General features: G+C 35.5%; 2 protein-coding genes across 5 annotated transcripts in view; one reads left to right on the top strand and one right to left on the bottom strand.

Annotated features, from left to right (window-relative positions):
- Window positions 1-22,895, bottom strand: part of POLK (DNA polymerase kappa) — a 62,766-nt gene extending 39,871 nt beyond the window's left edge. The window contains exon 1 of one of the 2 annotated variants that reach the window (XM_010975007.3): window positions 22,779-22,895. The gene's annotated coding sequence lies outside the window, so the exon portion shown is untranslated. Of the gene's footprint in view, window positions 1-20,138; window positions 20,298-22,778 lie in introns of those variants that run through there. The other variant, XM_064481586.1, reaches the window with a different exon arrangement.
- Window positions 22,849-27,464, top strand: part of CERT1 (ceramide transporter 1) — a 116,908-nt gene continuing 112,292 nt past the window's right edge. Inside the window, exons 1-2 of one of the 3 annotated variants that reach the window (XM_031446826.2) lie at window positions 22,849-22,934; window positions 23,174-23,573. In XM_031446826.2, coding sequence (XP_031302686.2) covers window positions 22,849-22,934; window positions 23,174-23,573 — 486 coding nt within the window. Of the gene's footprint in view, window positions 22,935-23,071; window positions 23,574-27,464 lie in introns of those variants that run through there. The other 2 variants (XM_064481598.1, XM_031446820.2) reach the window with 2 other exon arrangements.

Raw genomic sequence — 27,464 nt, 5'->3', positions numbered from 1 at the left:
CCAGTTTCATGTGCACAGATTTACTATCATCCACATGTGAATGACTTTCAAGTTTACAGCTTCAGTCCAAATGCCTGTCTGATGTACCAAATTTAACATGTCCACAACTGACCTCCTCTACTTCCAACCCTCAAACCAGCTCTACTTGCAGCCTTCCTCATCTCAGTTGAGGGCAACTCTAATCCCTTCCAATAGCTCATGCAAACAACCTAATAACTCTGCAGTCATTCTTGACCCTCCTTTCTCATATACCCCACATCCAAATTGTCATGTAACCCTTCGGACTCTGTTTTCAAAATATACCCTGAATTTAACCCCCTCTCACCATCTTCATTGCTTCCACTCTAGTCTGAACCACCATCGTTTCTTGCATAGATGATTGCAGTAGACTCTTAAATGGTCTCTGTTCCTGCCCTTTCCTCCTACAGTCAATTATCAACACAGTAGCCCAACGAATTTTTCTAAATCATGTTAAGTCATGTTACACCTCCGCTGAAAACTGTGCAAAGGCACCTCAATTCACTCCAGAATAAAACCCCAAATCCTTACAGAACCTGTATCCCTATGACCTGTTACCTGTCTACCTTCATTCCTCTCTAATACTCTCTACCTTTGCTTACTGCTTTCCAGCTTTGCTATTCCTCAAATCAGCAAGGCACACTCTGACCTTGAGGCCTTTTGCACTGGCTGTTCCTTTTTCCCCCTAGGGTTTTTCAGCCAGATATCCTCTTGATTAAATTCCTTATCTCCTTCAAGTGTTGGCTTAAATGTCACCTTCTCAATGCTACTTTGACGTCCCTATTTAAAATTGCAGCCTGATTACCCTTTCTACCCACTCTTTCCAGTGCTCCATTGTTTTTCATAGACCTTATCACTCCCTAACATAAGTTTAGTTATTATTATGTGTATTGCCTATCTCCCCTGCAAACTCCATGACAGCAGGGAATTTTTTTTTTTTTCTCCAACTGATGGATACCAAATGCCTCAAACAGTGCCTGGCACAGAGTAGGTGATCAGTTAGTAGATTCGTTAAATGACGGAACTCAGTTTTCTGTCATTTTTTTCATTCTTTTATTCACATAGGAAGGTCACATAGTCACATTAAAAGACTGGGAGAAAAACTGCTTTTCTGAAGTTAATAACTTTAAAATACTTGTAGTTTTCCCTTAATTCAACATTGCATATATAAGGACAAGTATTCAAGCTTAACAACCTTCGATTTTTATAAATGTTATTTTCCTACAACATTTAATGGGTAAATTGGTTTATTAAAGCTTTTTGGACTTGTATTATAAGATTATTTTGAATTTACATATTAGAATGCTTGCTGGGTTCCATTAAATATTCAATAATTCTAGCTTGTATTGATACTTTAGGAAATTAAGTTACCTTGTTAATTTCTTTGATTAAATATTTTCAATTATATCGAAATCTAAGAAAATCACTGGAGAAAGGTAATAAACAACATACTAAGTTTAGTATATTTGGATCCCTATGAGTTCCTTTTGGTACTATCATTTATGTTACTGTGGTGAGCCTGCTTTTGCTTTTATTGCTTAGTATTTCTGTTATTTTCAAATTTCTAAAATTTCTTGTTAGTACTGGTTATCTGTGCTTTTCCCATTAGTTCTCACTGAGTTTCTTTATCCAGAAATACACAAATTGAAAAGAGGAGCTTCTAGCAGAGATGATCACAAAATATCACAAAGAATGATGATTTTCCCTATTTTTCTGAGAAGTGAGATTTAATACTACTTCAAATGGCTTTGTAAGGGCACCATATAATCGCCTAGTATGGTGTTTGGTATATAACAAACTCTCAATCAATACTTATTATTAAAGTGAAGCCAAATTTCCAGAACTGTAAAAATCACTAGTCTTACTTTTCTTATTTCTAAGATAAGGCGACTATAAAAGGGAACAGGGTACATGACAAGCATCTTTGAGAAAAAGCCTACATTCAAAGATGATATAGAAGAATTTTATTTGTTTTGCTTCCAAAGAAATATTTGCCCTATGATTACTGTGCACTATCACATAGAGAGTCCCAAAGCCTATGAATGGATATAACTGTAATTTTATAAACAAAAGTTTTTTTGAGAAAGAAAACAGTGAAACATTTTTACAACTTGATATTATAGAATACAGTCTGTTTCACTTCAATTCAGAAGCACAAACAGTAATGCACAACTCAAAGGAAAAAACTCTGGGTTTCTGTGGTTTAGCATATTGGTTTGAAAGCACATTTTCTCTGAAAATATTCAAATTCTTCCTGTCTGATTCTACCACTGACTATTCAAGTTACCACTTAAAAAATGTAAGAGCAACCTATGTTTTTGGTGATAGTAAGAATGGGAATTTAAAACTTTTCAAAAGGAATTCTAATGAAGTTTTGTGTGGTAGGTTTCCTCCTACCTACAAAAAAGCACACAAAACTATGTACATAATATCACAAGTGCTCCACATACTGACAAAAGTTACCTGGAGTAATCTACCAGGAAATAGGCAAAATATGCTAAGGGTAACAAGAGAAAGCAGAACCAAACCGGAGGGGAAGGAAGAGAGGAAAGACAGCTAGGAGGGAAAACTAAACTATAGTAAGTCCCTAGGTGGAGCTTGCTTCCTATTTTGAGCATACTATAAATAACCAAACTCAGTAACTTCTCCATAAAACCTTTATATGTCTTAAGAACAAATATTATTTTAAATACCCCAAGTATTCAAATATTTAATGTTTGTTTAAACAGATTAACCACCCAGGACAAAACTTCAGACTGTGATTAAAGGTTTTCACCATCTAAATTTAAACACAGTGAGATAAATTAAGAATATTACCCTAATTTTAATGTGGTAATTTTCAAATTAATGCCTGACTTAAAAATTTTCCTTTTTCATTTTTACTTACTACAAAAATATCTTTTAAAAAATTTCAAGCAAATTAAAAGATCACAACCCTAAGACTTCAACAGATTATGTTAATCTGTTAGCATGTTCCTCTCTAGTTATTTTACACACACACACATAAACACATACACTCAAATCATATGCTTTTTTATATGATGGGAATGAAAGCACAGAGGCAACTCTGTATTTTTAGCTTTAGATTTTAATATCTTTGCAAAATAAGATGGACAAAATTTTTAAATTATTTGAGATCAGATTATTTACAAGATTTTAAAATTTACATGTATCAATGAGAGAAATAATAGAAATAATGTAACCCCACAAATCTTAAACCAAGGGGACGTATGCTAAAAGAATACACAAGTTTTCACCAAGGATTTAAGGTCTACTCTTTAAGAGAGAACCACGCACATATTCTCTTTAATTGCCTTTTTCCTTCCTAAATTGTTTATTTAACTTTTTCCAACGAAGAATGAGACAGAAGGTAGTCAGAAAACCTACACTCTACATAATCCTACAGATATATAAAATTCACGCTTATAGAATAATAAATTGAAACTATCTGCTTCTTTAGTACAGAATGAAAAATAGCCTGATGCAAAACATATTAACTAAATGTCATTTCAAAGGTAAATTCCCCAAAGCTAAGTTTGTAAGTTCCTATTTTGATGATGAGATGCATATTTTACAAAAAGTCTTCCAGATTCTTTAACAATGAAAATTTTGTTTACTGTCAGAAATAAACACACTCAGGACATTTAACAATTGAGAAAAATCAAGTTTATATCTCATAGAAGTTGATTGTTTCTGGGGATGTTGATTCATTAGCCCAGAGGTAGGCCAACAGATTCTTGGGTACTAGATCAAGTTGGCAAAAATATTTACTTACATAGACATGCTATCAAATAGGCTAATTTTGCTTTTAGTTGAGGTATATCGTAAAGTGTACAAATCATAAGGGATAGCTGAACACATATGTTCTTAGAAAAGGACGAAAAAGTTCTCCTATGGTACCTGTTTTGGTATTGTAATCATTTTTTAACTTCGATAATCTCAAATGTTAGCATTTTAATATAAAACTGCATAAGAAGCCACAATAATACGGGTAAGTTACACCACTAATGGGAAATTTCAGCTGTTATACTGTTTACTTTGTCCTACATTATTGGAAGGAAAATATTTAATAAAGTCAGTGTTGTACAGGATATTATTTTATTTTCTTATCCTGGAAAAAATGATCCTTTCAATTACCTCTTTAGCCAAATTGCTCCAATTTTTTTGAGTCCTAATCTTTATATTATGTCTTGATTCACTCCTGCTGATTTCTTAGGTTTCTTATAGTTCTAATAGTTTATGGCAGGAGCTTAAAACACTTTTAGCAATGTCACTCTTTTCACATGAAATCTTAAGTAAAACCTCTAACTTTTCCTTGAATCTTTGTTCTAAGAATGCTGTGAGCTCTCTTACAATTTCTTCATACATATACTATTACCAATGCAAAAGAATAACTAGGTAGCCCACCGAAAAGGGAAAGTTGATAATAATCTTCATTTCTTTGGTTCTCCTAATTCCTTAGAAATATCTGTATGAACATTAATATATATTGAAATTGTTACCAGCTCCAAGACTGCACTGTTTTCAGATAACAACTGTTTACTATTGATGATTTTTAAAAGATGGTTTCCATAAGAAGACAGGCTTTAAAAATCATTATTGTTATGTTTTCTTCCTGATCTTATACATGTCTGAAAACCAGAACCCAAAAATCAAACACCAGTAAAATACTACTCCAGAATTTTCCAATCACAGGAAAAAAACACTTGCAAGAAGTTGTGATTTTGGAGTGATTAACCCAAAATGATTTAAAACACATCCACATATCTCCCCCTGCCCTAAAAAATAAAAAAACTCCATAATTATCTGACTTTTGTTTAGATCATATTCTGCTAGAAAGAACTTTGGTTTTAAAAATTAACAGATTACAAAGGATCTGGAATTTTCATTAAATTAGCAAAAATAATTATTCTTGATGAAATGATCTCTCCTCTTCCCAGGGTTATATGCTATAAATAGAGGGGGGTTAGTTATGTTTTGTTTTTAATGATACTAAATTTGTTTTGAAGTTTCAAAAACATTAAAGGAAGGTTTGTGAAAGGGAGCATGGGTTTAAAAAAAAAACCTTGTAAAACATTAAGCTACAGTAACTTATGAAACTATCGTCTGTTACACAATAAAAGTGATTTATGTTAGCTAATGAGAGCTATTAACCCATAAAAGGAAAAGCAGTCTGAACTATTTTTTTCATAATGAGAACTAAATATGCCAACTGCTTATTTTAACGTATATAAGACTTATAAAGAGTTCAGTTCTAAGAGGAATTTTGACATAGTACAAAGAGTATGTGTTTCGAAACCAGAAGACCTGGATTGAAACTGAAACTCTGAATCTTAACTAGGTGTGTCTTTGTGGGCAATTTACGTGATTTCAAGGTCTGTTAATCTTGCTATTCTGGTCTGTAAAACTTACTTTCCAGGGTTGCTGAGGATTAAATGTGTGATACGTAAGAGCCCACAGCACAGTAAATATAGAGTAAGCATGCAACAAATGTGGAGTGTCTCCTCTCACTTTCATTCTTACTTATTTCTATAAAATGTGATGAAGCCTACATGCCTTGCTGCAAATACGAGCATGTAATTGAGAAATCATACAAAAATAAGAAAAATCTTCATTACTAATTATGGTAAGTGAAAAAAAATGAACAAACACACACTCTACCCCCATCTCCATACACACAAAATGCCACTTAGCTTTAGGGAAGTCAGAAAGAACAAACAGTTACACCAGAAATTAATATCACCTTGTAAACTGACTATACTTAAATTACAAAAATAAATAAAATAAAATAAAAAGAACAAATGGCACCCACCCTTTGGATCTTATAGAACTCAGTGAAACAAAAGGGACAATTCTTCATGGCTTTTAAGGCTTTACCACTGACGTGATCCTAAAATTTAAATCAAGGTACCAAACAGTTATATTTTAGTTTACCTTAATCGTATGAATATAATATTAAGGTAACCAAGTCTAGACATATATGACACTTCAATGTTAATACCTAATGTCGAATTTGATCTCATAATGATTAACTGTATGAATGAACTGTCATAATACATTTGCCATGACTGACTTAAAAATCACATATATTACTGCCTAGAATATGTGTAGAAATAATTTATATTAATGAAGCTTGACAAACAAATGTATTTTTAATATGAAAAAAATCAAATTAATATACTTCTAAGAATAAATCAAGTTTTCAGAGTAAGGTTTTAAATTAAATTCCAGAATATTCCCAAGACAATCTCTGAAACCCTTATTTAAAACATGTATATTTTTAAAATGTAAATATCTGCTAAATGCTTATATGAACAGATAATTTTAATCCCTTAAACCAAAAATGCACTTGTATTATATAATTTTCACAGTAAGCCAGATGTATCTCTGCCTCTGGAAAACACCATGATTTTCTTATAAAAAAAAGGAAAATGAATCTCATGCTTTGATTTCCTTAGGGAATTTTTCTTTTTGATTTCCAATCTAGTAATCATCGGAAATGTTTCTACCTCCTTGATCAGGCCTCAAAGGTTGGAAGTCAAAGACTCTGAAAACAGCATCTATTTACTTCAACAGAGATTAGAACCATATAGCTTGTTACCTCTTTTACTCAAAGGCTTAGCGCTAAGACTAATAGCAACCTTGGCTTCTTGCTATGTGATAATTCTATAAGGTTAAAATAAAGTATTGGTCTTTATTAAAGAGAGAGCTTAAATTTATCAGATTTCAGAATTCTAAACCATAATAGCATTAGCATATTTGAAAAACCTACTAAGTTAATATTTTTGCCAAAGACCACTTGTTCAATGCCAGTAAATTATTATGGTTAATTAACCCTGGTATTAAATCTACACATGGTATAGAATTATGAAAAGTGATTAAGTGCTGACAGAAGCTTCCAGCATATGCAGCACTCTATACTGCCAAGTACAATAAGAAGCAGAATTTCATCTACAAATGAAATATGCATTTCTTAATACTACTAAAATAATTACCTTTAATAATACTTCACAGATACTAGGAAAACCAAGAAAGAAGCACAATAAACAAACTCCATAATGTGTAATTAAGTGACTCACTTCTTACAAATAGAATACAGCAGAAGCAGAAGTGATAAGATATCATGTCCAAAAATGAGTTATAAAAGAATGTGACTTCCATCTCAAACACTGTCATTCTCTCTTGGATTATTCACTGTGGGAAAGCCAGCTGCCACGTGAGACAGCCCTGAGAGGAGCTAAATGTATATAAGCTTGGAAGTAGATCCTCCTACAGCCAAGGCTTCAGATAAGACTGCTGCTCTGGACAAGAGCTTGACTGCATTCTTATGAGCCAGAGGTGCTTAGTTAAGCCCAGCCAGGATCCTTGATGCACAGAAACCATGGGATAGTAAATTTATAGCTTATTCTCAAATTCTATAATTATCTCATCACAGATCCGCACTGGTCCACATACCACATTTTGAGTAGCTCTGCTCTAAAACAGTTGTATACTAAAGATTATTAATGTTTTCATTTAAATAAAGGTGAAAAATTAAAATATACTAACAAACCAATCAACTAAATAACTTTTATGCCAAATAACTTTTTCTCCTGGAATGTGTGCAAAAAAATTTAGGCAATATTTTTTGTACTTAGTACAATTAAACTGGCATAGTGTTAGGCCACTGAGACTTGTTACTTAATAAATATATGTTGAATGAATAAATGATGGGCAGATTAATATACAGAAAGGAATAAAATTAATGGTAACACCTCAGTTAAGTCTTTTTAAATGCAATAATCATGAAAGTTAGCATTTGGATCTCACAGTGTTTTACATCCATTATCCTATTTAATTTTCTTAAGAGATGAGGAAACGAACGTGCAAATTTAGTTAAGTAACTTAGATAAGGTCATAGAGATTGGGGACTTTCAGATATGGCTTCAAAGCTGTCACACTTAACCATTACACTATAAATACAAAGAAGGTAAAATTAGTGGAATCTTAAAAAAAAAAAGGAACAGTAGTTGTTTTATAGACTGATAATGGAAGTAACATCAAAGTACTGTGAATGATACCAGGTAAAATATCATACATTCACTGTAATAAAAAGCACAATTTATGTTCTAAATTTATTTTTAAATGATATCATGATTTTGAAAACTCTAAAAGCCTAAGAAGTCTTCAAATGAAGAATGTGAAATAATGACAAGGAAACTAAAATAAAATTATGAAAATACTATGTTCGTTCAGATTTTTCTAAAAACCAGGAACTTTTTAAAAAGAGTATCTTGAAATGTGAGAAACACTGTAGAAAGAAAAATATATTTCAGGATCAACTGCAGATCTTCCTAGTGGCCTAGTGAAAGGCAGTTTCTTCAATAATAATGGCATCTAAATAAACAGTTCATTTTTATCAGTTACTGCCTTACCTAATAACTTAAAATTAACTATCAAAATAAAAAGCCCTATATTTCCATCTAAAGCAATACAGAAAATAAAGAGAAAGCATTGTTCATAAAAAGAAAGCCTTTTTTTCTCTGAAAATGAGAATTTCCTAAATCTTGTCTTTGTGTAAGTCAAAATAGCAGCAAAAATGATTTCTCTTTTACAATAGTTAGCCGTTTCTTCCCTTTTCAAGATATAGTGAACCTCTCTAAAGATGGAAGGAAAAATGAAACAGATGAAAATAGAAAGCATGAAATTCCAAAGGTTGGCTATATTTGTTAACAATATGTATGAATAAATGATAATATTTTCTAGTAACTTACCATATGCCAGGCAGGTACTAACTGCTTAAGCATTGTCTCATTTATTCCTCATGACCATTCACTAATTTAAATATTATCCCAATAGAGTATATATTAGTAAAATATATAAATAAATTGAGGCTTAGAGAATTTATGTAATTCACTCATGATCACAGGTGTCCAAGGCAGAATTCAAATCCATATTCTGTCTCCAGAGTCCACATTTTAATCTGTATGCTAAATATATAAGTACTGCCTAAGGTTTATTTTACCTTCATTCTTGAAAGATATTTTTAATTAGATACAGAATTGACTTGACAGTTTTTTTCTTTCAGATGTTGCTTCACTGTTTTCTAGCCTCCATTATATCCTGTTAAGACCACAGTTGTTCAAATTGTTCTTCCTTCTATGTGATGTGTCATTTCTTTCTGGGTGCTTTCAAATTTTTCCTCTCAATCTTTGGTTTCCTAGATGACCTGCCTACACACATACTTTCCTTCAAAGGACAGATCTAGACCAGGTTCCTGCATTCTCCATGAATACTTCTCTCTACTCCCGCCTCCTCTTCATCCGCCCCTTTAAAGATCTGAAGGTTTTCTCTGTCCCCAAAGTGCAGCAGAGCTGCCTTCCTCATCCTCTTGTACCCTCATATTGCATATATGTAAATTTTTTTCTATTTTTTCAAAATACCCCCTAATGAGAAAGGTAAAAAAGGCTTTCCAAGGCTTCAAAATTTTCCAATCTTTTTTTTTTTTTTAAAGAATATGACCTACAAAATCTATTTGATTTATGTACCTGTTTAACTTACATCTGCAAGATCAAGCACTATAGTACTCTTAGTGACAAAATAGTTTGGGTTCTCATTCTGTTAAAAAACTAGCAATAATCTCTAGAAAGAAGCAATGGCCTTTTAATGAAGGGCTTTGTCTCTGGAATTTACCAGTATTTCTTTATTTCACACATCTTTTCACTTGTCTGCTTGAGTAAATATTATCACATGTTGGTCACTGATCCCCTTGACTTCATTTTGGTTTTTGGTAATTCTTTCAGCTCATGATATATAAAGTATGGTTCTACTGTGAAACGCTTGCTACAATGGGATATACATGATACCCATGCTTTTCTTACGTAAAAAACTGAAAAGTTCTGTTAATATTTTAGGTATTTCTAACAAAAGTGGCCTATTTAGATGTCCTAATGGGCAAATATTTATTATATGCTTTACAAATGATTTTTTATATCTACTTTTATATTTTATACATCCAGTTTTTTAAAATGCAAAAATTTCACTGGATTGGGTGAAGAGAAATGAACTAGTAGTATATTAAGATGTGCTTTGATATTTAAGATGAATACCTTATTTGGTCAAATTATTATTATTTTGGAATGGATTACAATGGTTAACCTTTCCCCTAAGAATAGGTGAAGGAAATAGAAACCAGTCCTAACACTTTCACCTGAGCTAGGAGAAGGAAATACAAACTAGTTCAGGTTTGGTTATGAAATACAATTAAGGAATGTAGTCATATTAACCCTTGGTATACCACAAAGATCTATTAGACCCAATTTGAGTTTTTGAGTTTTTTCTTTGAGCAACTTTATTCTAAGCATTGATATTTCATATCCTAGTCCTTCTAAGGAATCTTCCAAAAAACAAAAAAAAAATATTCTTTTTTTTATTAGAATAAAATTCACTCTGTCTTGGAATCGCTATATGGATCTATTCGAATGCTTTACAGATTGAAGATACATGATGGTGATCCCTTTATAAATTGAAGATACCTTATGGTATCTCAGGGATGTTATTTTTCCTATTTTTGAATATTTTGTTATTTTACCATCCTAGGAATTATTTATTCATTACTAATCAACTATTTTTAAAAATAAGGAGAAAACGGAATGGAATCATCTAGAAAGATGATCTAGTAGTGAAATAAATCACCATTACATTGTCCTTCAGTTTTTTTTATTGTGTTGCCCACAGTATCATATCTTTGAAAGAAAGCATAAGAGAAGCATAGAAACACTATTTTTGCATATTTTTTCCCTTTTTGATAGCTTGCATTAAATACAGTTGAGATTTCTAAATTTTTCACTTTCTGTCCATACCGGCAAAAAGAGGAAATTTGACAAAAGAGTTTCACAATTATCAGACAAATCAGAAGGTGAATGTAAAGGGACTAATAGCAGTCTAGACTATAATGATGGTGAAATTAATCTTCTAAGCAAAATCTCAGACTATGAAATTTCAGCTGATTTAAATGGATATATTTTCTCAAACCCAAGAATCAATGAATGAACAATGCACTTTTAAGAATAAAAAGCAAACATTGCATTCCCATCCAGTTAGTCATTCAACAGGAAAGACTTCATCACAGAGTATTTTGCAACAAGAACTTGGAACATCCCATTTTGCTAACAGGATGTATGACAGTGTTCTTTCATCCTTTATGATGTTTGTGCACTAAAAGTTACTTAACACAGTTTGTAAGAGAACAAATGTCTAAAGCAGATATATATACAAAGGAGATAGGAAGGAAATTATGAAGAAATAAAAACTTTATTGGGCTTTATTCTAACTAGTGTTTATAAATATAAAAATAAAAATGTTTTACAATTAATGAAGAAAAAAATGGTTGTTTTCTCTTTAACAAGATTATGAGATATCAAAGCTTTTAATGTTACTGCATTTGGATGATATAAGTGCAACATTAAGAGCCAGAAGTTATGATAAGCTAGAATCTATTAAACATGTATATGAAATCTAGACTCTTTATTTAAAAAATGGATAGTATTAAGATCATGCATAAAAGGTGATGAGCAGCTAATTACTTTCAAAGGACATTATCCATAATTCAGGAAAATATGAAACAAAAAATTTGAGCTTACTAAGTTTTGACTTTTATTACAATGTCTAATAAAGTTGTTCACTATCCCTTTATTGTTACCGCTCAAGATTATTCGTAAGTTACTCCAAAATCAAAAAAAAAATGATGACAAATGCCAGTGACTACTAGTCATGATATACTGAGTTAAATCAATACGTAACTCCTCTTTCAACATTAGACAAAAGGATAATTACAACAGGCTCTAGAGATCACTTAAATTATTCGCGGGTAATCAGAAAACAGACTTGCCAACACACACACACTCCTTTAGTTAACAGTCATAGAAAAAAATTGTAAACTGGCTACATAATATGTTATTGCAGCTTAACAATGTATGTGGATGAATTTCCTTTCAAGAAAATTGTTAAACTAAAGAAAAACTATGCAGCATACCTAGAATGTAATCTGGCTCTAACAGATACTTAAATGTTTCTTCATAATAATAATACAGTTGTTGTTGTTTGTCTAAATACAGTTGGCCCTCCATATCTGCAGTTTGCACATCCTGGTAGTCAATCAACCAAAGGATCCGCAGTTGGTTGAATCCGCAGGTGGGGAACTGCAGATACGGTAGGCCAACTGCACGCCATTGTTACAGGAAGGACTTTAGCATCCATGAATTCTGGCATCTAAGGGATCTGGAAGCCAAACCCCCAAAGGATACTAACAGACAACTGCATATGTGTTAAAAGTACATATTATGAGCCTCTGAGGTTCAAAAGTCTGGGCTAGACTATTTACTAGCTACAACCTTGGGTAACTTACTTAACTTCTTTGAACTTTAATTCATTTATATGTAAAATAGATAACGTCTATCTTATAGGATTTTTGTGAAAAGTGAATACTAAATGTAACAAACCTGAAGCAATGTCTGACACTTGAATAGGTCTTTAACGAATGATACTACATCCTTATGAAAAACTATGATGAATTTGGTTCTTTAGTCTCTCATTAATTTTAACAGTGCTAGTGATCTTTCTCCTGGGCCTTGTTATTGCAATTCCTTATTAATTGAAATTCATCATCAACCTTCAGTCATCTTCCAACTAAACTTATTCCATTCACCTATATTTACTGAATACTTACTATGTGACAGGCAATTTTAAAGCTTTACTTGCTCTTTAATAATAACTATTAAAAACATATCAATAGCTTTATGCACTTATTCCTTCCTGCATTTCGAAATAGTCTAGGATTACTATCTGTATTCTAGGGTAATAAAACATTAGAAAATAATGAGTCTATGAAAGATATGGTATACATCTCATTTTTTAGCACCCCAATCAGGATCATCGTACAGCAGGTCTTAAATATTTTAAATGAAGACAGGGATGAATTGTATATTTATAAACTATATCACCATAACAACACATATATTATTCAGCTTACTTAACTAAGAAGAGGATCTGAAATTACGGTAAAAGTGAAACAGTGAAAGGGCAGGGAGAAAAACAGGAAGCAAAAAACATTTACAAAATAACTATCATGAGGATTCTACCAACACTTAAGAATACCACAATGCTTCATATAGTATGGCTTTAACATCCTAACAAAAGAATTTCTCAGTATAACAGAAAGAGGTTAAAAGTTAGTGCCTCAAAAGCTTGGGGAGAAAAACCGAAGGAAAATGTATACATGCAGAGAGTGGACACTAATATCCGTATTCATCTATTCTAAAGGTGTACTACATACTTTTTAGTCTAAAGGATTTACTATTATAGTGAAATCTATGAAATACCAACTACTCCTGACATGTTTTTACCTCACAAAACCAAATAGATATAAATAAAAGATAATGGAATGCACTTAGAAACAATGATCAGTACACATATGTAAACTAAAAATACGTACAGTGTATTGTATATGTATTTACATGCAATATAATGTATATGTGCAGTCACACTGTAATCTTTCTACCTAATAAAACTGAAAAAGTATAATCAGTTCAAAAGAAAGATAATGGAATACAGTTTCAGTATTATTCAACAGTAAGAAAGAATATTTCTTCTTGGAACATGCCTGGCTTGGTTCTCTTCTGTACAACAGGAAACAGGATAAAAGGGTAGCCTACATGTTCTTTCAAATTCTGTTTCTGAAATAACCATCTTATTGCTGAATGTTAGAACTTTCCACAGGATGTGACATTTTCCTAAGTACCTGTGTGTAGTGCATTAAGTTATCAATGAGTACCTCTCTCTTCCCCAAATAAAGTTGTCCTTGGAGAGTTAAATGGTAAAAATCAACACTCAGGGAGTCAAGACATGTATACAAAGTCACCTTAAGGATCAGAGTAACAGGTAAGCCCTGGTATTATGAGCATAACACAATAATAATAACTGATGTCAATAAAACAAAAGTCTTTCAACTCAAATGGGGTCTGGGTGACTAGAAACAGACCAAAGAAAAAGAAAGTAAGCAAGGTAAATGTTGGCAATGCCTACTTAACTATCCATCTCCATAACAGAGATAAACTAACAATGCTACAGACCATTTACAATCATAATTGAGGAAAATAAAAATATGAGACTGGGGTATAGGAAAAGGACATCAAGCCTATATTTGAAACCAAGAGATGAGGAGACATCACAGAGCCTGGAAAAATGGTGAGAAGATTAGAGGCTCTTGAGATGCTGAGGTGTGAAAAAAGACTGAAGTAAGAATTAAGAATAGGAATAACATAGTTTTCTCTTCTCTATTCCTAGTTGTCAATTAAAATAAGATGGAAGGCATGTTATGAAGGCTCTATTATAGCTTAATTTTCCCCCACCTTCTATTTCTCACCTATTCCCTCCTCTGCTTTTCTCATCACTGCTGCCAATGCCTGCTTGCAGTAGAGGAACAGAAGAGGCAAAACAGTAACAGACAATAGTAATACACAACACATAGAAACAACAGTAATGCTGGGCAAGGGGAGGAATGAGGAGAAAAAGCAGTACCAGTATATGCAGGAAGGAGAGAAATCCTGCAGATGTCTGGCTGTGGGGACCATTCACATATAAAGAATACACATAAGTTAGTCAGATTAATTACAAGGCTCCTTTTATTCAACTAGATTTTATGCTTGGCTTTTGATATTTTTCTCAGCAACTGGAAAATTTGTTCTATTACTTAAAAGACTTGATAAATCCTTTAATAAAGTTCATTCATAGACTAGTACACTTACACTGGGTATATATATACAGCTATAAAGATCTAAGTCTAACTGAAAGTCATTAATCTGTAAGATATGCATGCCAGATGCTGATTATAGACAGGTAAAATACAGTCTTTTTTTTTTTTTTGCACCAACCTAAAAATTTAAGATACATAGGGGAGCAATCCTCTCAATATTCCTACATTCACTTTACACACATTTGTATACTACCCCATTCTGTGAATACACTTGCAAAGATATTTCAAAAGAATTCCGTATAATGTCACAAAAGATGAATACATGCAAGTTTCCGACAGCCCCTTATATATCTGAAATTAGTGTTTACGTCATCAGAAATGGACATGATACACATTTCATATAAATGAATATCCATTTTGATATGCTTAAGTAAATACCAGTTTACAAGTGCATTTAACACCACAACTGGGATATACAGAGCAAGAAAAAGAGAGAGACTGGTTATACTGATGCCATTTATTAAGTTAGCATTTATTAAATACACATCCCAAGTCATATAGCTATTAAGGATGAAACCACCAGGATTCATACCAAGGGACTTTGGGCTTGCTCACTCTAAACAAAGCAAGAATCATCACAGTAGCAGAAACTATATGATTATTTAATAGGTCTGACAGGAACATTAAGCCTGACAGGTTAATATGATCAATTAGTAGTCAAAAGTGGGGGGGGGGGAGAAAAAAAAATACCCATTCAAAAGGGCAAGCATTACATGCTAAATTGGAAAGGGCTTACAGAGACACTTTAAAATCTTTTAAATTTCTGAACTTCATTTAGGGGATATGCTGAATGTCACACACATGGTAGTAACACTCCCCCCACCCCCCCAAAAGGAGAGAGATCTATCAATTCATAATACTTTTAACATGACAGCACATTAATAAGTTTATATAACTTGGTGGAAAGAGATGAGCAAACAGGACAATCCTTTTTCCTTTAAAATTCCAGATAGCCACTGTTTTAACTAAAAAGACCTGGGGCAAGTGGCCTGCAAGGATCAGTATAAGTACGATTAGATAACAGGATTAGAGGAAAGGATTTATCACTGTCAGGTGATAGGAGTACAAGTTACCTTCTTTCAGTTTACAGAACACTAGTTCAACTCTTACAGTTACCTGTATATCTTTCTCACCTTGTTTTCTGTTACAATCTCCTTGAATGCAGACTCCAACTTCTCCCCTCTTTTTTTTTTTACCTTTCACTATTTTAAAATCACCCACATTAGTCAGCATGATATCCTGCATATTGTATGCTTCTTGAATTAAATTATTAATTGAAAGATAAGGTAAAATACATTTTAATTATATTGAATACTTTCTATGTGCTGAGCACTACTCTGAGGACTAAAAATAGAAAAAAGTTACAAAAAATGGCTGAAAAATTTTAAAAACTCAGGTTTTAGTGGAAGAAAATAATATATGCAGTCTAATACATCAATTTAAACATTTATCATGTGCTATGCCTTTGAAAAGAAGTAATATCTGTGTGGTACTTGACAATGAGATTTTCATACATGTTAAATGATTTTTCCCTTCAGAATGTCCCCTCTCCTGCCCTTACAGTTAGAAACAGACTATAACGCAAATTATATATATGAGATATGTCTATCATTTCTAGGCAGCCTCCCACTCCCAACAAATCACAGAAGGGGTAGACTTATACTCCACACTTTCAGGAAAAGTTGATTAGAGCATTGGCTGGCCAACTTCACCTGTTTCTTTTAAGAATCTGAACTAAGAGACACTGAGAGAGCCCTGAAACTGAGGGTAGTTAAACCAATTTGGACAACATGCAAGATGAGAGCTGAAAAAGACAAGGGAATTGAGATTAAGAACACAAAAAACACAGAGATGAAAGATACCATGAGGCCCCAGAGATGAACACAAAAACACCAAGTCCTCATTTTCCAAGTTTCCAACATGTACGAGGCCTGGCTGAGGAGTCAGAGATCACAGTAACATTTTCTTACTTGAATTACCCCCAATGTATCTCTGCCTCCTTCAGTCAAAAGGGCCTTGATAAGACAGGTAACAGTAAAGTATCTAACTGGTCAACCAAAATAAACTGACAGCTATTCCCAACGTGGTTCATTCTGAAACTGAAACCTCCTATCACAATCTCCTTCCAATAGCTTGCTAAAATGCCATCCTATCACCATCCTCTGTCTTTAGCGGTGAGGGAGGACCCAGACATACTACTGGGCAGTGTAAACTAATGCAGCCTTTACGATGACAATTTGACAGTATTGCACTGTAAAATGTACATATTCTCTATTTCAGCAGCCCACTATTGGGAATTTATGCCCCAAAAAGAGCTAGACAAGTGCACAAAAATAAACTAATTTTTCCTTATAGCATTTTTGTAATCTCAAAAAAAAGAAAATTTTTGATTGTCCATCAAAGGACGAATTCTATGCAGGCAATAAAAAGAATGCTATGAAATGGATGGTCACAATATACTGTTAAATTAAAAATGCAATTTGTAAATGGTATAGTCTCTCTCTCTTTCTCTCCCTCACCCCCGCCCCCATATATATACACACACACAAACATGCACAGAGATACACACACAGATTGTCCTTGACTTATGATGGGGTTATGTCCCAATAAACCCATCGTAAGTTGAAAATACATTAAGTAGCAAATGTATTTAATACTCCTACTGGATAACAGAGCTTAGCCTAGCCTACTTTAAACATGCTCAGAACACTTACAATAGCATGTAATTGGGCAAAAATCATCTAACACAAGGCCTATTTTACAAAAAAATGTTGAATATCTTATGTAATTTATTTAGTAACGAAAGTGAAAAGTATAGAATGGTTGTAAGTGTGTTAGTTGTTCACCCTCATGATCACGTGGCTCACTAGGACCTGTGACTCAGAAGAATCACACCATAGGTTGCTAGCCCAGGAAAAAGTCAAATTTCAAAATTCAAAGTACAGTTTCTACTGAATGTTATTGCTCCCATACCATCATAAAGTCTAAAAATAACAAATTGAACCATTTTAAGTAGGGGACTGTCCATATACATTTATATTCTGAAAAATATAAATAGCACTCTTAGGGAAAAACAGAAGAGAAATGCTTAAAAAAGCAAGTATAGTCCTCTCTCAGTATCTCAGGGGACCGGTTACAGGACCCCCTGCAGACACCAAAATCCTTGAATACTCAGAACTCTTATGTGAAACGGTGCAGTATTTGTATAACCAAATCAGAGCCTCCTATATACCGTAGTTTTAAAAAATTTTTATACCAATTGTTAGTTTTTATTTCATATAAAAAGAACATGGAGTTTACCAAAAAAGAAAAGAAGTATTCTGTGAAGAGATACATGACTTGAATTCTTATCCATTACTAAAAGTCAGTCTCCTATAACACTTTAAATCACCTCTAGCCTACTTATAACACCTCATACAATGTCAATGCTATGTAAATAGTTGCTGGTGGGCAGCAAATTCAACTTTTGCTTTTGGGAACTTTCTGGAATTTGTTTTCTGAATATTTTCAATCTGAGGTTGGTTGAATTGGCAAATGTGGAGCCCACAGACATGGAAGGCTGGTTGTACTGTATTTCACTGTTTCAAGAACACCCGGTTTTTTCATATTGTAACATATCTAAAACTGGGACGCTTCTTCCTGTAATCCTTACCAGTGAGACAGCAGTTGTGACATAACTGTCATGACCCATGCATCAAACATGGATAGGCATCAACAGTTTGGGGAAAACAGCTCTGAAGACAATGATGGGGCATTTTAAAGAAATTCTGTAATCAATTCTCTTGATAGTAAAGAGGAAAATCCATGGGAAAACAGGGACATTATCAATGCTAAGTTGAAAATTAATTTAGAAGACTCTAAAGAGATTAACTAGCCTTTAATTTATATAATTTATAATTACCTTTTCTTCTATCACAAAAGTGATACATACACACTTGCACACCCATACTCACATGGATATACTTTTTTTCCTATGCAAAATGGTACAAAGAAGATAATTCAAGTGGTCCACAATTTCACTACCCCGGAATTATTCAACACATTAAAATACGGCAAAAAAAATCAGTTGTATTATTCACAGGCTATAGTTTGCTCATCTGTATTTTATTTTTTAAACTGTGACTATTCATAGATAATTACCTCTATTTCATAGATTAGTATCTCTAAATTTGCAAAATCATGTTTCTTATGTAAATCCCCAATTTTTAACTGGTTGTGTTTCAGTTGGGAACATTATAAAGATTATAAAGAATTCCCAGGTTAGCTAAAAAGGACTATTTAACTCAAAATGCAGCTTCAACACAATAAATACAGAACCTGTAAGTTTTGTTATGGACTAAATTGTGTTCCCGCCAAATTCATATTTGAAGACTTAACTGTCAGTGTGACTATATGTGGAAACAGGGCCTATAAGGAGGTAATTAAGGTTAAGTGAGGCCATAAGGGCAAGGTCTTAATCCAACACGGCTGGTGTTCTTATAAGAAAAGGAAAAGGGACCAGAGCCACCCAGTCTGTTGTATTTTGTTATGGCAGCATAAATTGACTAATGAAGGCACTTTATAGCATCATTTTAAAAAATTAGACAATGTCTTCAGTTTCAACAGGGGACATCCTCTCCTGCTGTAGTTCTAGCATCAAGGAGAAATATTTCCTTCTATGCCTCTACTTCCTGATCAGTACAATTGCAAAATCCTCAGTTCCAACACCTTTGGGTTTTTGGCTTCTGTGTCACTGCGGTAGGAGTGGAGGGCAGGCAGGAAGGCTTTGAGACTGGTGTTTAGTGGAGAAAAAGGGAGAATGAGAGGAGGTGGGAGATGAGGAGACAGAAGAGAAACTGAAGAACTCTAGTGCGATGAGAATGAACACTCAGGATAGCTGCGCTCAAACCGCAACTATGCTCTTTACTGCTGTATGATCTTTGAAAAGTTATTTAACTTCTGTACGTTCAGTTTCTTCATGTGAAATGTTAGAAATAGCAATAATAATAGAAATAAAATTGCAATAATAAATTCTACATTGGGGTTAAATAAGACAGCATACATGTCAGGGCTGGGTAAATGAAAAATGTTCAAAATCATTAGTTGAATTAAGAGCATAGTCACTCTGATATACTCATCTATAGGATATATTATTTATTTACACAATTATTCCTGCTTTTAGAGGTATCTGAAGAAAAGGATATGATCTTTAAAATCAGATAGGCCTGTGTTCAAATCCTAACTCTGACATTTAGCAGCTATTTGACACTGGGTAAGTTTTAGCTGCACTAACAAGTTACTGAGCTTTAGTTTCACTCATTACCCTTAAAATGAAGCCAACAATGCTCACCTTACGTTGCTTGTAAGGAGTAAGTTAGATCAGGTATGTAAAGTGCCTGGCCAAGGCTAAGATTTAATACTGTAAAGATGTTATTTTCTTCCCAAATTAAGTGCATTCTTAATCCAAATTTCAATAGAATGTTTCATGCAATTTGACAAGGTGTTCTAAAATTCACCTGGAAAAGAAGGTATACAAAAATATCCAAATGAAAAAGAACATCAGGAGTTTTGCTGTTACATACATGAAAATAGTATAAAGTAATTAAAACAGTATGGAATTAGCATAGGTATAGACAAATAGATCAATGAAAAAGAATGGAGTCCAGAAACAGACCTAGGTATATTGAGATTTTGCATATCAGATAAATATAAGGGTAAAAGTAGGCTATTAAAATTAAATAAAGTGTTGAGTGAAATGGCTGTCCTTTAAAAACAATTAAACTCCTACTTCATTCCATAAACAAAAATAAATCCCAGGTGGATTCAAGTTCTAAAAGTTGAAAGAAAAAAAAAAAAAAAAAAGGGAACTCCTAAAAGTGAAAATATAGAACACTTAACAAAATAGTTGGGGAAGGCTCTAAGAGAGAAAACTCAGAGGCTTTCACTCTTACCATAGAATAAAAAGAAAACTCATGTATTTTATATATTCTTGTATTGCAATTTCTTCCCATTAACAGAAATGAAGAGCATCCCAATCCGTAATGTGATATTTTAATCAGTATACAAAAATCCTACTGGGGAAGAGTATAGCTCAGTGGTAGAGTGCATGCTTAGCATGCACAAGGTCCTGGGTTCAATCCCCAGTACCTCCACTGAAAAAAAAAATTAATTAATTAATTAAAAATACCTAAATAAACCTAATTACATGCCCCCCCCCAAAACCCCAAAAATCCTTCTGTACTTAAAAATATTTTTCAAATAGTCTTGTAAGGACAGAGAGACAATGGGGCAAAATCTTTTTTAAAAAGGCAATTTCTCTCACATGAATTATAAATACAATGAAACAATTTTCTACTAATTAAGTTTGCACTTAGTGATGTGTTGGTGGTTAACCACACAACTTAGAAATGCAAAAAATATAATAGAAAGTTCAATTTAAAAATAAACATACTATGCTTCCATGATTCTAAATTGCATTAATGAAGTGGATTTCTTAATAGTTCGTAATTATTTACTTAAAGCTAATGACCTTTTAAAACCTAGACCTTAAAAGAATCAGAGATAGGATGTCAACTGTATTAGGTAACTGGAAGGCAAAGCAAAAATTGATACAATATTCAACATTCTAAAGGTATAATTTAGTAATTCAATAAAGAGGGGGAAGTGTGCTAAGTGGGTTTTTTCCTTTTTCACTTTTGAATGACAAAATTGGGATTATGTTTTAAGTAACATGTTGACAAAAGGTATTTTCAAAGGCTTTCTCTCAAAGTTTTATTCATCTGAATGGCTCTCAATTATGCATTGTCACTTGAGTTCACAATGGAAAAACGATTTGTAACTTACAACAGATCTAGCATCTTTAAGTGTCAATTTAGGAAAATAAAAGATATCATATGTACTTCTTAGAGACACTTTCTTTCCATCATTCCATTTTTTCCTGAAGATTCCAGTTAGGCTGATCTCTATCACTACCAGAGCTATTTCTGGCCATTCTGCCTTTTCCCCTAAATTCAAAACTTCACGTCTTACCTCTCATCACCCACCGTAAGCAGGTATTCTTTCTAAGGTTTAATAAGGAGTTTTACTGTTGGCAATTATTAGGAAATTATCGGGATTGAAAAGTAGCAAACAAGGTAAAAGAACTGAAGCTACAAAGTTAAAGACCTCATAAAAGTTATCCTTAAAAGTTATGTGAAAAAAGACTACCTACACAACATCTGTTAGATCTTCTTTGCGTTCCCACTAATCAATTATAGTCTTAAGACAAGGCCAGACTCCAATTGCATAATCCCTTATTATTCAATAAGATTGTTGCCCTTTAATCTTTGTTACAAAAGAAAGTTTCGATTCCAACCTTTCCGATCTTTCAGACAGAAGTAGGTCATTAGAGATGGTTAACCTGGGTCTCAGGAAGACACTCATTTACAACTAAGAGAAAACTCCAAGCTCTCATCAAACATTATTTTACTTTAAAAACTCTCCAACGTCCTTTATTCTCTGACATCTTCCAAATTACTTTGCACAAAGTAAAAACTCTGTAAAGCTAACAACGTGAAGTTCTTGGTCTGGTGAGAAGGAACTAAGAATTTTTCTTTCAAAAACAGGTAACATCAAGTGTGAAGTCTAACTTCCAAAGAGCGAGATGGAAGACCTTCGAAATTTGCAGAGGCGGTATGACCGTAAGAAACGCCCTTGTCATTACAGAGGTCGCAAACCTCTGGCCCGCGGTTGAGGCAGAAGCGCCAGTAGACTTCTGCCCGGGCATGCCGCAAGATGCTCCCGGGCTTTCGGAAAGCCACCATGGAGGGCAGGCCCGGCATCCTCAGCAGTTATCTCACGTCGGGCCCGCAAGCCCAACAGGTTCGTCATAAACACCGTAGGCAGAGACAGAAGCGCGGCCAAGGGGACGGGTCACGCAACTGTCAAACGAAGCCCACTCTCCCCTTGACGGTCCCCAAGGCGACAAGCCTTCCCGGCGCGGATCACTCACCAGTTGCCTCAGGGTAGCGACTACAGCTCCCAGGAGGCTGCGCGGCTGACGGAGCAGCGCCCTTCCCAGAATGCAGCACGGCGGCGTCCCCATCCCTCCTTCTCCTTTGTCCGCTCCTCCTACTTTTCTACCCGGCGTCACCCGGGAGGGCCGGAGGTAAGTAGCGGGAGGGGACTCCGAGCTTCGGCGTGTCGCGTCAGACGCTGGGAGGGGGACGGGGCGGGGAGCGGGGGGAGAATGGGAGGACGAAGGGGAGGGGAGAGGGGAGGGGAGGGTAAATAGTGGGCCAGGCAGGAAGATGGCGGCGGTAGCGGAGGTGTGAGTGGACCCTGATCTCTGCAGCTGGATTTTCTCTTCTTCCTCCCCTTTTCGTTTCCCCTGAGGTTGGCATCGAGGGGGCTGAGTTCAGGTGGCGGCCCCGGGCGCAGCGCAGGGGTCACGGCAACGGCGGTGGCGGCGGCTGACGCCTGGAAGGGCAGGGTTCCCTCGCCGCTCGTCCTCCTTCCCCGGTCCGCTTGGTGTCAGGAGCGGCGGCGGCGGCGCGGCGGGCGGACTTCGTCCCTCCGCCAGCTCCCTCCGGCACCGGAGCAGGCACTCCTTCCTTCGCCATCCCCCGACCCTTCACCCGAGGGACTGGGCGCCTCCTCCGGCGCAGCTCAGGGAGCGGGGGCCGGTCTCCTGCTCGGCTGTCGCGCCTCCATGTCGGATAACCAGAGCTGGAACTCGTCAGGCTCGGAGGAGGATCCGGAGACGGAGTCCGGACCGCCCGTGGAGCGCTGCGGGGTCCTCAGCAAGGTGAGCCACCCGCGCAGCGGAGAGCCCCCTGCTCAGACTCACCTGCCGCGCGCGAGGCGAGCCGCTGAGGACTTGGGGTGGGGCTGGGCGGGAGACACGGACGGTCCCGGGGCGGGGGCTGCGGAATGTGCTGGGGTGTGGGGCTGAGTTCTGCCGCAGGAGTGCCCGGGCCAGGGCCGAGGTGGGGGTAGGGGCAGAAGGGGACTATCTTCCTCGCCCGCCCTGGGGCTCGGCGGCCTAGGACTAGGGAAAACGTGTCCCAATCTCTGATCCAGTTTGGGAGCGGGATGCGCAGCGTGTCTTGAGACCCAGGCCGGCAGCTGTCCCGGGTATAGGAATTTGGGGTGGGCAACAGCCGTATCCAAAGGACTGGGTATGAGAACGATGCAAGTCAGACCTCTCAAACAAGCTCATTGCAGAGGTGCCAAGCAAAGTAGACTTGGTGGTTTTCTGCAGACGAGGCTGTTTAGACGGAAGCCTTGTTGCTTGGTGCCGAAGTCCGAGGTGGTAAACGGTGCCCGGTTAGATGCAGTGAGAGATCTCAATGAGGAGGACTTTTGTACTTTCCCCCTCACCCTTTACCCCAGTTCGGAGAGGAGCTGTTGAATCGGCAGGTGATAGGTACAAGAAATATTTGTAGTGACTTGGAACATGTCAGAATGGAGACGACCTTTAGTCCAGGAAGAAGAGCGTTATTTAACAGTAAAATATTCTTGCAGTCAGTGGGCCAGAGTAAGGAAAAGACATCTTACTTTTCCTGTATTTTTAAAAACAAAATACGTCCCTTTTCCAAAATTTTTGTAAAGCAGATAGTCAATTGTAGAATTTGAAAGCTAATTAGTTAAAACGGATGAGGCCCTTTTAAAGAGAAAAGGTAGGTAATCTTTTCTTTGGTTAGTGTATGGTTTGGGGTTTGTTGCTGGGGTTTTTTTTCCCCCCAAGTTTTTTGCCATGGGAAGATCCACATTGCCTTTTTTTACTTCCTTCTCTCTTCCTGTTAAACTTTTAGAAATGGCTGGACCTAGCAGTTAACTTAGAGAGGGAGAGCAGGGGCCAGTCTCTCAACAAGCTGGTCATAAGATACTAGGTCATGTGCAGCCACTGGCTATTAAGAAATCACGCTGCTTCCAGTATACATACTTGGCTAAGCGTTTAGACATCGTTTGTGGAATCATTTCATATTAGGCTTTTATATTGTCTTGAGAAGGCTGAGAAAGGACCTAGGAAAAGCATTTGTATGTCGGGAGTAAAGCTTTTTCTGTATGCAAATAGAAGTTACGGCATGTGTTGTTATTGGGATCATTATTGGAATTTAAGTGAGAAGTTTTCAGTAAAGTGAAGCTCCCTAGGGTTTCTTTAGATTAAATATATCTTGTAATTTAGGACTCTGTATTGAACACACTGTAATAGGTATACGTCTTCTTTTGAAATTGTTATGAAATGGCCTCTGCACAGTGATTCTGATAATTTTATCACCTTTTTCTCATTAAAAGAGAAGAATACTTCAAATTACTATTGTAGTGGTGTTAAGTATTTTACAAAACAAGCTGTACTTTTGAACTATTGATCATGACTTTTTTGGAGGTAGTGGAATTGGAGTGACTGGTAGAGTCACCTGTGCTGAGTATGCACTGGATCTGAGTTGCACAGTATGCAGAGCAGTGTAGTAGGTGTATACTTTGTGACAAAAAATAGAGTGTCTCCTTGGTGTTTAAGTGCATGGAAATGTAGTATCTGACCTCTTCTTTGGTAGGTAAGTAACTTCAATGTTGCTGCATACATAGACTCAACAGGGATGTAGGTTTTGGTATTCTTATTAACAGCTATGAAGGAATTTCCCTGAAATTTAACAATTTGTGCTTACATATAATGTTTTTTGGAAGCTTTTTGATCAAGAATATTTTATATTGAGTGCATATTTTTAAATTTAAATTACGTATATATTTTGAGCCTTTGCATTCACCTGATAATTTAAACAAGAGTTAGAACTCAGCATTTGTTCTTTTCCTTCTGTTAAGTAATGTACTTAAGTCCCAATACTAACTTGTCTTGTTCCCTCCACCCCTACTCCGCTAGTGGAGTGAATTCGGAATGGTGGACTGGGAGGTAAACTTGTATTAGAAATACACCAGCCCAAAGTTTCTTATTATATGTAGCCTATTTTCTACAGACTTGCTTCTTAGGCATATAGGTTCCAAAAATACTGGATAGACAATAATTGTAGGTGGTTATAACAACTATCAGGATGATTGTGGATGGGAAAAGATTCATGCCTTAGTAGGACTTGAGAGCAGCTAAGCCTGGATAAAATAAATCTCATTCAGTTTCTTCTGGATTCCCTCCATCTTTTTACCTTATCTTTTTCTCCACACACCTAACTATTGGCTGAAATTCTATCCATCTCGAGAGTCCATCTCAACTGTTCTTTCCTTGAAGCCTTTTCTTATTTTCCAATTATACCAGAGCTCCTTCCCTTGAATTCCTATAGTGTTTTATTAGTAACTTGCTTCTGACTCTTACTATAAATGCATTTTTTTTCTCTTGAATTTATGCTTGCTGGACTGTTGGGAGCAGGAATTTTTGATTCTTCTGCAGTGTCTACAAATTGCCTTGTCTCTGTTAAAAGTAGAAGAGTGAGGGAATGTCATGAGGGTAGAGAAAGGCAAAAATCTGTCTACTGACCATGAATGGGAGTTCATATTTTCTGAGTAAAGGGTCCTGAAGTTTATATAATTTATTGGGTTCTGTATAAGAAAAAAATATAAAATTATAGACACAATTGCTGGGGCCCCTTCTATCACTCTGAATGGAGTCTGTTCAAGTGAGCATTGCTGAAGATTTCTAAGCTTCATTAGCTATGCATAACTCTGCCTCTAACTGAGAAAATACTGCATGCCTCGCAGTATTCTAAGTCTATTCTTGTTTAAACAACTAAGAGGTGGAGTTTGACAAAGAGAGAGGATAAGTAACTTGACTACAATCACACAGTTACTAGCCTTCTGAGAGGCAGTAATTGGAAGTGAGGTAGGGTTAAGTTATGCCAGTCTAACAATTCGTATTATAGGCAATGGAGAGTTGTTCCTGTAAGTTTTGGAGCTGGAGGCTCTGTGAGGTTAATATGTAAGATAAGTAAGGAAAATATGCCTAATAAATAAGATTATGTAAGTTTTGAAATTAAAAAGCAGATGATACCAAAAGTAAGATTTTAAAGCCTTCTCAGGAATCTAGGAACCTGATAATTTGATTGGATTACTTGAAAATAGAGAGGAGGAGTCATATTTAAGGGTTTAATATGAAGAAAAGACAAATAGGAGTTGGTGATGGGCTATAAAGATTAAGAAGAAACAGTCAGGTGTTTAGCATCTCCTATGAATATAGTAGGTATATTCACGATTTTATCCAGCCATTCAAATGACAGAGCAAAGAAACTGAAGTTAGAAAAAGTTAAATAACTTTTCAAAACTCCTCATAGGAATAGTTAAGTAGTTGAGTCTCTCTGATAATGTATCTATTCCCCTGTCCATACCCTGAGCCAGGAACCCAGAGCCAGGTTTGAGTCTGAGTGACTGGAAGTGGCAGTATAGCCAAGGAAATAGGAATATAGGGAGGAAGTGCACCTTATAGGGGAAGGTAAATTCAGTTTTGTATAGTAACCATTATCATTTCCAGTTGATGTCTTAAGTGGTGGCAAACCACAGGGAGTTAAAAATAAGGAAATAATGATTAGAAAGCCCTTAGGAAAGAATGAATTAAATTACCAGCACAGATAAGCTCTCAGGGAGGGGTTGTAATGATGGAATTTAGAAGATTGAAGAGCTGAACCATCTCAAACTTGTTGAATTAGGCAATAGGAAAGTAAAGATTTCTCTAAGCCAATTCAGTATATTTTTA

Source organism: Camelus dromedarius, chromosome 3 (genome assembly GCF_036321535.1).
Source record: "Camelus dromedarius isolate mCamDro1 chromosome 3, mCamDro1.pat, whole genome shotgun sequence".
NCBI classification, from domain to species: Eukaryota; Metazoa; Chordata; class Mammalia; order Artiodactyla; family Camelidae; genus Camelus; species Camelus dromedarius.
This window is presented reverse-complemented; position numbering and strand designations above follow the sequence as displayed.